At 44.2% G+C, this 12,268-nt stretch overlaps 1 protein-coding gene across 7 annotated transcripts in view; it reads right to left on the bottom strand.

Annotated features, from left to right (window-relative positions):
- LOC110485571 (oxidation resistance protein 1A) overlaps nucleotides 1–12,268 on the bottom strand; it is a 210,629-nt gene that overhangs the window by 124,837 nt on the left and 73,524 nt on the right. For 2 of the 7 annotated variants that reach the window (XM_021556693.3, XM_021556673.3), the window contains exon 1: nucleotides 22–134. The exons of 4 other annotated variants lie outside the window; for them this stretch is intronic. In XM_021556693.3, coding sequence (XP_021412368.2) covers nucleotides 22–44 — 23 coding nt within the window. In that variant the 5' untranslated portion in view covers nucleotides 45–134. Of the gene's footprint in view, nucleotides 1–21; nucleotides 240–12,268 lie in introns of those variants that run through there. One more of the 7 variants, XM_090194438.1, reaches the window with a different exon arrangement.

Below are 12,268 nucleotides of genomic sequence, written 5' to 3' on the forward strand. Positions count from 1 at the left end.
TTGAAAAGCGTGTGTACATACCGGCTAGCATGCAGAGGTTCCATTGACTCTGAGGGAGGACTGACGGAGATAATGGGATCGATCCCTCAAACTGCTTAAGTTAAGTGAAGGAAAATCACATCATGTGACCATCCCTTCCCCCTCATGTGCTAATTTATTTACCCAATATAACCCAGGGGCCTGTGATGCAGAGAGAGGTTTGAGCTGGACAAGCCGATTTGAACCGTTTACTGCTGCCTGAGCCAAGACCAAGGGCTGGGGGAGCACGGGGGAGAGGGAGGCTGAGGGCTGGGGACGGAGGGAGAGAGAGGGAGGCTGAGGGCTGGAGATGGAGGGATAATGAGAGTATGAGGGCTGGGGATGGAGGGAGAGAGGGAGGCTTGAGGGCTGGGGATGGAGGGAGAGAGAGAGGGGAGGCTGAGGGCTGGGGATGGAAGGGGAGAGAGAGAGGGAGGCTGAGGGATGGGTAGGGGCGAGAGCTGAGGATGGAGGTAGAGAGGGACGAAAGATAGAGAGGGATGTGGAGGGCAGGGGGGAGAGAGGCAGGCCGAGGGATGGGGATGGGTGAGAGATAGGGGGTGGGGATGGGTAGTGAGAGTAATAGAGGGAAGCAAAAGGAAGAGAGGGATAGAGGGAGAGTGGGAGGCTGAGGGCTGGGGGAGAGAGGGAGTGATGGGGTCTGAGTGCTGGGGGAGAGAGGAAGAGAGGGAGGCTGAGGGCTGTGGGAGAGAGGGAGGCTGAGGGGAGAGGGAGTGAGGGGGTGAGGGGGCTGAGGGCTGGGGGGAGAGAGGGAGGCTGAGGGCTGGGGGGAGAGAGGGTATGAGGGGGGCTGAGGGCTGGGGGAGAGAGTGAGGCTGAGGGCTGGGGGGAGAGAGGGTATGAGGGGGGCTGAGGGCTGGGGGAGAGCGGGAAAGAGGGAGGCTGAGGGCTGGGGGAGAGAAGGAATGAGTGGGGGTGTACATTGGCTCTGATGGAACAGAGAAGTAGAGGAGAGGGAGAGCGCTCCAGGATGGGGCTCAGGGTGTGTACAAAGTGCACTGTGCGGTCTCGGAATGTGTTAAATGCCTGTGTGTGTGTATATATGTGTGTGCTCCTGGGGTGTGTGAACTGGTCCTGTTCCAGGTGGTAAAAGCATTAGGACTCATGGTGGCAGAGATGAAATGCGCCCCAGCCACCATCTGCTGATGAGTCACTCTTCCTGTGCCTCTCTCCCTGCTTCCACTGTGCACAGGGACGAGGGCCAGACACTAAAACGTGACCTGTGTGTGTGTGAGAGAGAGAGTGAAATGAGAAAGAGGAGATAGAGAGAGAGTGTGTGTGTGTGTTGATGGTTCTAATGCATTAGCACCCTCTCTGTGACTGGGACTCAGAACTATTAAGAGTAAAGTTGAGGGAGATTACACAGTGTATCTGGGTACCATAAATAACATGAATTGACAGAGCGAGAGCGAGAGAGAGAGAGGACTTGAAGAGAGAGAGAGAGAGAGGACTTGAAAAGAGAGAGAGAGAGAGAGAGAGAGAGAGAAAGGGGACTTGGAGAGAGAGAGAACTTGAAGAGAGAGAGAGAGAGAGAGAGAGGGCTTGAAGAGAGAGAGAGAGAGGGGACTTGAAGAGAGAGAGAGAGAGAGAGAGAGGACTTGAAGAGAGAGAGAGGACTTGAAGAGAGAGAGAGGACTTGAAGAGAGAGAGAGGACTTGAAGAGAGAGAGAGAGGACTTGAAGAGAGAGAGAGAGAGAGAGAGAGAGAGAGAGAGGACTTGAAGAGAGAGAGAGAGAGGACTTGAAGAGAGAGAGAGGGAGAGAGAGATTACTTGGAGAGAGAGATCGAGAGAGGGAGAGGACTTGAAGAGAAAGAGAGAGATAGAGGGAGAGGACTTGAAGAGAGAGAGAGGACTTGAAGAGGAAGAGAGGACTTGTAGAGAGAGAGAGGACTTGAAGAGAAAGATAGGACTTGGAGAGAGAGAGAACTTGGAGAGAGAGAGGACTTGAAGAGAGAGAGAGGACTTGAAGAAAGAGAGAGAGAGAGGACTTTAAGAGAGAGAGAGACAGAGAGAGAGGACTTGAAGAGAGAGAGAAAGAGGACTTGAAGAGAGAGAGAGAGGGAGGACTTGAAAAGAGAGAGAGAGAGAAAGGGGACTTGGAGAGAGATAGGACTTTAAGAGAGAGAGAGAGAGAGAGAGAGAGAGAGAGAAGACTTGAAGAGAGAGAGAGAGAGAGAGGACTTGACGAGAGAGAGAGGGAGGACTTGAAAAGAGAGCGAGAGCGAGAGAGAGAGAGAGAGAAAGGGGACTTGGAGAGAGAGAGGACTTGAAGAGAGAGAGAGAGAGAGAGAGGGACAGGACTTGAAGAGAGAGAGAGAGAGAGAGAGAGAGAGAGAGAGACTTGAAGAGAGAGAGAGAGAGAGAGTAGTTGAAGAGAGAGAGAGATAGAGATAGAGGGAGAGGACTTGAAGAGAGAGAGAGGACTTGAAGAGAAAGAGAGGACTTGGAGAGAGAGAGAGAGGACTTGGAGAGAGAGAGAGAGAGAGAGAGAGAGGACTTGAAGAGAGAGAGAGAGGACTTGAAGAGAGAGAGAGAGAGAGGACTTGGAGAGAGAGGACTTGAAGAGAGAGAGAGTGAGAGAGAGAGAGAGAGACAGGACTTGAAGAGAGAGAGAGAGAGGGGACTTGAAGAGAGAGAGAGAGGGAGAGAGGACATGAAGAGAGAGAGAGAGAGAGAGAGAGAGAGAGAGAGAGAGAGAGAGAGAGAGAGAAAGGGGACTTGGAGAGAGAGAGGACTTGAAGAGAGAGAGAGAGAGAGAGAGAGAGAGAGAGAGAGAGGGACAGGACTTGAAGAGAGAGAGAATTCGAGAGAGGGAGAGGAGTTGAATAGAGAGAGAGATAGAGAGAGAGAGAGAGAGAGAGAGAGAGGACTTGAAGAGAGAGAGAGAGAGAGGACTTGAAGAGCGAGAGAGAGGACTTGAAGAGAGAGAGAGAGGACTTGAAGAGAGAGAGAGCGAGAGAGAGAGAGAGAGAGAGAGAGAGAGAGAGATATATATCAATGAATTAGCAGACATGTTGGACCAATCTCCAGCCCCAGGACTCACACTATTTGACACAGAGGTGAAATACCTGCTATATGCTGATGACTTGGTACTTCTATCACCAACCAAAGAAGGTCTTCAACAAAACATTAATATTCTGGAGCAATATTGCCATAATTGGGCCCTGGCAGTAAATTTCCAAAAAACTAAAATCATGATTTTCCAAAAAAAACCCAGATGTCAGAAACAAAAATGTAAATTCACCCTGAACAACACCTTAATTGAACACACAAAAAATTACACCTACCTTGGTCTGACCATATCTGCATCGGGAAACTTTAATATGGCAGTGAAGGCACTCAAAGAAAAAGCCCGCAGAGCAATGTATGCAATAAAAATGAAATTATTCAAAATCAACATCCCAATTAGAATTTGGACTAAAATATTTGACAGTGTAATCCTACCAATAGCACTTTATGGAAGTGAGGTTTGGGGGCCACTCAATGAACTGGATTTTAAAATGTGGGACAAACATCCAATTGAAGCCCTACTTGCAGAATTCTGTCTGAAAATTCTACAAGTCCAGAGAAATACACCAACTAATGCATGTAGGGCAGAATTGGGCCGTTTTCCAGTAATAATGAAAATACAGAAAAGATCATAAAAATTTTGGCTACATCTAAATTCAAGTCCAAATTCGAGTCTGCAATTTAAAGCACTTCAAGCCCAAGAGCTGAGCCCAGAAACGAGCCCTCTCAGTCAGATGGTGTTGGACCTCACCAACCAAGTTGACACCAGCACTGCTTCAAAAGAAAGAATTCCAATAAACAAAATCATGAACCAATCAAAGGAATCATACTTACAATACTGGAAAAACGAAACAAAATCCCAAAGCCGACTAAATTGCTATCTGACCCTAAACAGAGAATATGAATTGGCTGATTATCTCTACTCTGTCAGAGATACGAAGCAGAGACAGATCCTTACCAAGTACAGGCTGAGTGACCACCGATTGGCAATAGAAACCGGCAGACATAAAAAGACATGGCTACCCAAAGAGGAGCGTGTATGTGGTCACTGCATGACAGGGGAGGTAGAGACAGAGATGCACTTTCTCCTTTACTGTGATAAATATTCCTCACAAAGAGACTCATTATTCACAGAAATGACTACATATATTCCAAATTTTTACAAATTGAACCCAGAGGAAAAACTAAGAATACTCATGGGCGAATGAGCAATGGCTCCTCTTGCAGCCAAATATGTATTTTCCTGCCATAGCCTGAGGGACACTGAATAATAACATCTGCATAGTAAACAGTAACTTACTTATTATTACTATTATTGTTATTACTATAATTATTAATGTTTACTGTAGACTGTTACCATTTTATTGTTATTATTTTTGTATTTAATTTTGTATTATTATTTACTACCATTTTATATTATTATTTGCTATCATTTATAATTTTGTTACAATGTATATTGTATACATTGTTGCTTTGGCAATATTGACACAATGTTTTTCATGCCAATAAAGCAGCTTGAATTTGAATTTGAATTTGAGAGGACTTGAAGAGAGAGAGAGAGAGAGAGAGAGAGAGAGAGAGAGAGAGGGGACTTGAAGAGAGAGAGAGAGAGAGAGAGAGAGAGAGAGGACTTGAAGAGAGAGAGAGAGGACATGAAGAGAAAGAGAGGACTTGAAGAGAGAGAGAGAGGGCTTGAAGAGAGAGAGAGAGAGAGAGAGAGGACTTGAAGAGAGAGGGAGAGAGAGAGAGAGAGAGAGGACTTGAAGAGAGACAGAGAGAGAGAGAGAGAGAGAGAGAGAGAGAGATTGAGAGAAGAGAGAGAGAGAGAGAGAGGACTTGACAATGACTTATTTACATTAGAGAGGCTATGACCTTGGTCATCACTGACAAGTCATGTTACTGGAGGCTTACAGACTGCAGCTCTTACTTTACATAGGCATTGAGTGAAACAGTCCTACCTACTAGCTGAAAAAGGCAAGGAAAATGCAAAGGCATATAGGGAATATGTTAATTAGATGATTTTTAAAAAACTAAACAAGACAAAGGGCTAGGCAAAGCTGGCAGATGTTGAAATGAGGGAGGAAGGCTGTGAAGATATAATCTAAAAGTCTAAACGTGTTTTGACATATTACCATAAATGCATTCTGGGAGATAAAGTTTTGAGCACATGCTCAGAGTCCAGTCCAGTGTGTTGCTGTGATGGGTGAGCATCAGTTTAGGGAGGAAGTTTATTTGGAGAGGAGAGCCACAAATGAAATGTGAAAAGTAGGAGCTAGCAGGCTGGAGGACATGCCTCCCTCCACACAGTAATCTCCCCAGTCAGTACTTTGACCGTGCCAAGACTAATGCAGGCATGCATGCTGCCTCCTAGATAGATGCACCAAACCAACGCTTCTGTCTGTCTGTGACAGCTCCCCACCTCCGGCCAACACTGACCTAAATCATCTCCTCTCCTTTTAGTCTCCTTTCCTTTCATGTCCTTTCCTCTCCTCTCATCTCATCTCCTTTCCTCTCCTCTCATCTCATCTCCTTTCCTCTCCTCTCCTCTCATCTCATCTCCTTTCCTCTCCTCTCATCTCATCTCCTTTCCTCTCCTCTCATCTCATCTCCTTTCCTCTCCTCTCGAACCTCACATCTACACATATTTTATTTAAAACTAAGCACATTTATGATCATCAATTTCTGTACTCTGATAACTTTCTCATTTGAGAACAGAGTTACTTTATTAGTATTTTTTTCTTCACCTTTATTAAACCAGGTAGGCCAGTTGAGAACAAGTTCTCATTTACAACTGCGACCTGGCATGATTTCCAAAGCCCAAGTGTGTGAACTATTGATCACATTCGCTCATTCGACAATATGGTTTGCATAATTGCTTCAGCCGTAGAGCTAATATGTTCAACTAAATTAAACAATCAAATATGAACTCTAATCCTGAGGTGAGACAGTTATAACGCTCTGGGTTTTAACAGAAACAGGAAGTCCTGTGGTACGACACAGACCTCGGATAAAGACCTTATTGCTTTAATAAAGCACAGAACCCTGGAACAGAAAAAGGCAGAGGCCTGAGAGTTGAGATCGGCTTTTATCTTCATGAAAAACGTTGCTGTCCTGAAATATTCCCATAAAACGCTGCCCGCCTGACTGGCACATCTGAATTCCATCCCGTTTGAGGTGGGCGGTGCATAATGATATTTCTGGGCTCAGTGAAAAATGTCTGTGTTCTGGTAATGGCTCACTGACAAGGCTGTGGAATACAAATCTACCTGCATGGTGTTTATTGGGCTGGTTCTGCTCTGCCTGGCTCTGCACAACAAACTGCCACATGTCTGACAGACCAAACACGTTGAGTAGGAAACAACTGATCGTTGAGTGGAGGCATGTAGATGGGGGAGGAAAGCATCGCACAACAGGGGCGTCCTAAAAGTAGTGCACTAGAAAGGGAATAGGGTGCCATTTGGAAAACAATGGCCTTTCTGAATGGATAACATTATGTGAAGCACAGGATGAAAGGTGATGCAACTGCATCGTGGTATATGAAACACAGTATAGAACGAGGTCTAACTGGTGCCACCTAAATACATACATTTCCTTCATTTCACCAGGGACTTACAAACAGCATCCTACAGTGATTCCCAATCACCTCTCCTTTGATCTCTCTTTCCCCCTCTCCTCTCTGTGTGTGAGTGATGTATTGACAGGGCCTGTGGCTGCAGAGTAGTGGAGAAAGCTGCTTTTTAATTAGGAGTGGTGAGCCAGCAACACAGGGAGGGAGGGGTGCTGTGAGATCAAGGACAAGAGCAAAACTTAGGAGAGAAAGAGAGAGAGAGAGAGACAGAGAGCGAGAGAGAGAGAGAGAGAGAGAGAGAGAGAGACAGAGAGAGAGAGAGAGAGACAGACAGACAGAGAGAGAGACAGAGAGAGAGGGAGAGGGAGAGACAGAGAGAGAGAGAGAGAGAGAGAGAGAGAGACAGACAGACACAGAGAGAGAGAGAGAGAGAGAGAGAGAGACAGAGAGACAGAGAGAGACAGAGAGAGAGAGACAGAGAGAGACAGAGAGAGAGAGAGAGAGAGAGACAGAGAGAGACAGAGAGAGAGAGAGAGAACTCTTAGTGTGTTTTAGAGAGGATGTATGCTGTATTAACACCTGTCAAGAATGTATTACATCTTTATTTTAAATTCACTTAAATGGGTCAATTTATTGTTAATCAGGGGTAAACATGGCACTTTACAGAGGATGCATTCTTTTTGAACCATCAAAAAGCAATTTTGGCACCTGTAGTGCGACCCAGATGCACACGACAGAGGGAGGGACAGTTGCCAAAGGGCAAGAGAGGCAGACTGAGACAGGCCATTCACAATAACATATGACAGCTGGCCACAGAGCAATTCAGTAACAATCTGGTGCCAGTCTTCATATAGCTCAGACATATGAGACAATATCATACATGTCCTCAGGCAACAACAGAGAGAATACCATTGATGTCTATGGGAGATGTGGGAGACACTGACTGAGATGACAGAGACAGGAATACACACACCCTGAAGAGCCTAGATAGAACAACCCCAAGAGTCCCCACACTCACAGACTTTAACACACATCTCACATCTAACATGGCTCCACACACACACGCACACAAACACACACAGTCTATATGGACTTCCTCTCACTCGCACCCTGTCGCAGCAGAGCGGTCATGTGATTTTTCTGTCTTCACAGGCCTGTGAGTGTCTACCAGCAGGCACGCCACTGCCGTGAGTCTTCGTTAGCACAAATCGCTGCTTAATTCACAGTTAATTAATTAGATGAAGACATGCGGTTATGTCATAAACAGGTAATGCTCCAAAACACAGAAACAGGGAGAAACACACAAGACACTGTAAAATAAGGACAAGATGGAAAAATGGTTTACTTAGGCTATTCCACACATGTCCATGTCTATAAGAACACCTGCTAGGTGTGTAAAAGCAATCTGTAGCAATTGCATATCTTTTACAGATAGCATGCATCAAATGCATTGATTTCATGGTAGATTGTATAAGGAACAAAGTGAAAACTAAAACGAAGCTGGACATGTGAGATTTTTTTTTTACAACTTACATTTTAGCAAACACTCTTATCCAGAGCGACTTACAGGAGCAATTAGGGTTAAGTGCCTTGCTCAAGGACAGATGTTTCACTTAGTTGGCTAAGGGATTCAAACCAGCAACCTTTCGGTTACTGGCCCAATGCTTTTAACTGCTAGGCTACCTTCCACAACTTCCAGATGTATTTGAAATATTATTCTTGAGATACTGTATCTGTAACGCTCTTCGTCGGGCGAAAGAGAGGAGGACCAATGCGCAGCGTGGTAAGTGTTCGAACATATTTTAAATATTTTAATGAACACTGAAAACAAAACAACCAACGAACAGTCCTTTAAGGTGCAACACAACACTAAACAGAAAATAAACACCCACAACTCAAAAGTGAAACCAGGCTACCTAAGTATGATTCTCAATCAGGGACAACGATTGACAGCTGCCTCTGATTGAGAACCATACTAGGCCGATCACAGAAATCCCAAATTGTAGAAAAACGAACATAACCCACCCAACTTACACCCTGACCATACTAAAACAAAGATATAATAACAGAACTAAGGTCAGAACGTGACAGTATCGGTTTGTTGAAATATGAATAGTTCCCATGACCATTGAAATGTATGTTAAAGACACATTTAAAACGTGTTCCCAATCTAACATACTGTCATTTACCCAGAAATCCCAACAGAGGCTTGAATGAGCAGTACTAGCCTTTATGACAAGCCACCAAAACATAACGAAGTGTCACGTCCTGACCTTAGTTCCTTTTTTATGTCTCTATTTTAGTTTGGTCAGGGCGTGAGTTGGTGTGGGCATTCTATGTGTTGTTCTATGTTTTTGTATTTCTGTGTTTGGCCTGGTATGGTTCCCAATCAGAGGCAGCTGTTTATCGTTGTCTCTGATTGAGAACCATACTTAGGCAGCCTGTTTTCCCACTATGAGTTGTGGGTAATTGTTTTCTCTTTTGTGTTGCTGCAGGACTGTTTCGTTTTCGTTTCATTCTCTTTGTTATTTTGTTTAGTGTTTCTGTTCTAATAAATATAACATGAACACTTACCACGCTGCACATTGGTCCGATCCATCCTATTCCTCATCAGAAGAGGAAGAAAACCGTTACACAAAGGGAAATATATTCTCCTCCTGAGCTGTTTTTCCTGCTTAATGTTTGCATTATTTATGCATTGGAGTGAATGTGAATGTCCTTGCTACTTTCTGCTATATTAAATGACCTTTCATGATAATTGCATCCCAGTGTTTCCTAGGACTTTGAGCCTAAAGGTAGATGGATGTTATGTAACAGGATAACTATGCTGTATGTTAGTTTAAAATGCCAAACATTTGCAGTTCTCCTTTAGATGGGAACAGCTTTTATGGAAAGAGAATGATGCAGAAAGGCGTACACTTATTTACGCTCATTTCTGTACTAAAAGTAACTCCACTGAAATGGCAGACTGAAATTCAGCCGCTTCTATTTGAATAGATGATAATTGTAATTAGGCCTCTCTGGATGGATGCAATCAAGGCCCTTATATGTTCCTGTCAATAAACTCCATCAGCATTTGGAGATGGTTTTCTGTCTTGGATCGTTATGTATAACGGCAGTGGATCTATTTCAAAGATAACCATTCAGTTTCTACCATAGACTACAGATGGACAGGTGTGCATCATTAAGTCTTTGCATTAAACAAATCGGGTTTCAAGAAAAACACATAATCAAACACGATCGTGATTTCTGTAGCTATATTGAGGCCCATCACATGACCCCACACATGCAGTAGAGTAGGTGATGGGTCTTAATAGATCTTGTGTGCTTACACTGCCAATGCGTGACATGACATCCAACTCAGCATGACCCTTAGAGAATGCTGATAAGCACAACACTCCAGTGTGTTGCTACAGGAGGAAAGACTCACAGAGCCATAATGTCGAGAGGAATAGGTGTGAATCAACACAGACTAACCATGACAGATGATCAGGTAACATACTGTAGATAGAAGAACAACCCTTCTATTTACAGAGCATTCATTTCATCTCTTCAAACATAAGATGTCCTCGGAACTAACAGAGTCGTCATCGAAACAACAACAACAAATACGAAATGCATTGTAAAAATCTACAAAACGTCCAATTTAACACCATCTCCAAGTATTATTTTTCTTGTAAAAAACAGACAGGCTGTAGAGACTTGAAATGGAGGAGGAAGAGGAGGAGGGGGGGATGTCGGGTTTATTGGATAAAAATAAGCCTTCTTGCTCACAGGCAATTCTCTAAACCACATTATAGTGATGTGACATTAGATGGAGCCAGCTGTGCCTCTAGTTGTCACATGTCACCTTCGATCCAGCAGCACAGTAACGGAGGCTGCATCTCAAATGGCTGTATGTTCTCTATATAGTACACTACTTTTGACCAGGGCCCATAGAGCTCTGGTCAAAAGTAGTGCACTAAAAGGAATAGGAGGGTGACATTTGGGACGCAAACCAGCAAGAGAGATGCTCCTCTGGTCTGGTCTGGACAGAGAGGACCCTCTGCTGGCTTTAAAGCTAGAATCTGGGATTTGTTTCTCAACAAAACGGCAGCCTCGTCACGTGTTTTCCTATACAGCTGAGATATCGGGCTGGGGATATATAACCCATCTCCAAGATTCAATGGCTAAGGATCACGAGTTGAACTGACCAACTTGCATACTTGTTTACGTGTTGCTGTGCGTTTTGTGCGTTTTGTTGCAAACCTTACTTTGCTACCTGACAACTTTACGGTTTTTACTTTGTAATTACCGTTTATATTTTTAGTTTTTCCCTCACTCAACTTTTTTTCATTCAACTTTTTCACTCGGGACGCTTTATCTGGACGTGGTTCGTCAGGACCTCCACCAGCCGAAGCTAAGTAGTAACATTAACATGATGCTTTATCTGGACGTGGTTCGTCAGGGCCTCCACCAGCCGAAGCTAAGTAGTAACATTAACATGATGCTTTATCTGGACGTGGTTCGTCAGGGCCTCCACCAGCCGAAGCTAAGTAGTAACATTAACATGATGCTTTATCTGGACGTGGTTCGTCAGGGCCTCCACCAGCCGAAGCTAAGTAGTAACATTAACATGATGCCTTCTAATTGCAGTCGCTGTACTCATAATATACAGGAGAACGATCGCCTTACGGCGAGGATAGCTGTGCTGCAAGCCCAGCTTCAGACACAATCGTTAGGCAAGGGTAATTTCAGTGTAGGAAAGGATGAAACAGCGTCTGTGCCACCAGTAAGTATAGATAGTAACATTAGTATAAATCCCTTCGCACGGTCCCCGCAGCCGGACAACTTTCTAATGGTTTCTGGAGGGAAATGCTGTAGGAATGCTCAGCCTCTCTTGAAAAAGCCCAACCTTGACCCAGAAAATATAAAAAACTATCAGCCAATATCGAATCTTCCATTCCTCTCAATTTTTTTTGAAAAGGCTGTCACTGCCTTCCTGAAGACAAAAAATGTATACAAAATGCTTCAGTCTGGTTTTAGACCCCATCATAGCACTGAGACTGCACCAGTGAAGGTGGTAAATTACCTTTTAATGGCATCAGACCGAGGCTCTGCATCTGTCCTCGTGCTCCTAGACCTTAGTGCTGCTTTTGATACCATCGATCACCACATTCTTTTGGAGAGATTGGAAACCCAAATTGGTCTACACGGACAAGTTCTGGCCTGGTTTAGATCGTATCTGTCGGAAAGATATCAGTTTGTCTCTGTGAATGGTTTGTCCTCTGACAAATCAACTGTACATTTCGGTGTTCCTCAAGGTTCTGTTTTAGGTCCACTATTGTTTTCACTATATATTTTACCTCTTGGGGATGTCATTCGATAACATAATGTTAACTTTCACTGCTATGCGGATGACACACAGCTGTACATTTCAATGAAACATGGTGAAGCCCCAAAATTGCCCTCGCTAGAAGCATGTGTTTCAGACATAAGGAAGTGGATGGCTGCAAACGTTCTACTTTTAAACTCGGACAAAACAGAGATGCTTGTTCTAGGTCCCAAGAAACAACGAGATCTTTTGTTGAATCTGACAATTAATCTTAATTGTTGTACAGTCGTCTCAAATAAAACTGTGAATGACCTCGGCGTTACTCTGGACCCTGATC

The sequence above is a fragment of the Oncorhynchus mykiss genome, chromosome 2 (assembly GCF_057628025.1).
Source record: "Oncorhynchus mykiss isolate SJ-2025 chromosome 2, ASM5762802v1, whole genome shotgun sequence".
In the NCBI taxonomy this organism is placed as follows: Eukaryota; Metazoa; Chordata; class Actinopteri; order Salmoniformes; family Salmonidae; genus Oncorhynchus; species Oncorhynchus mykiss.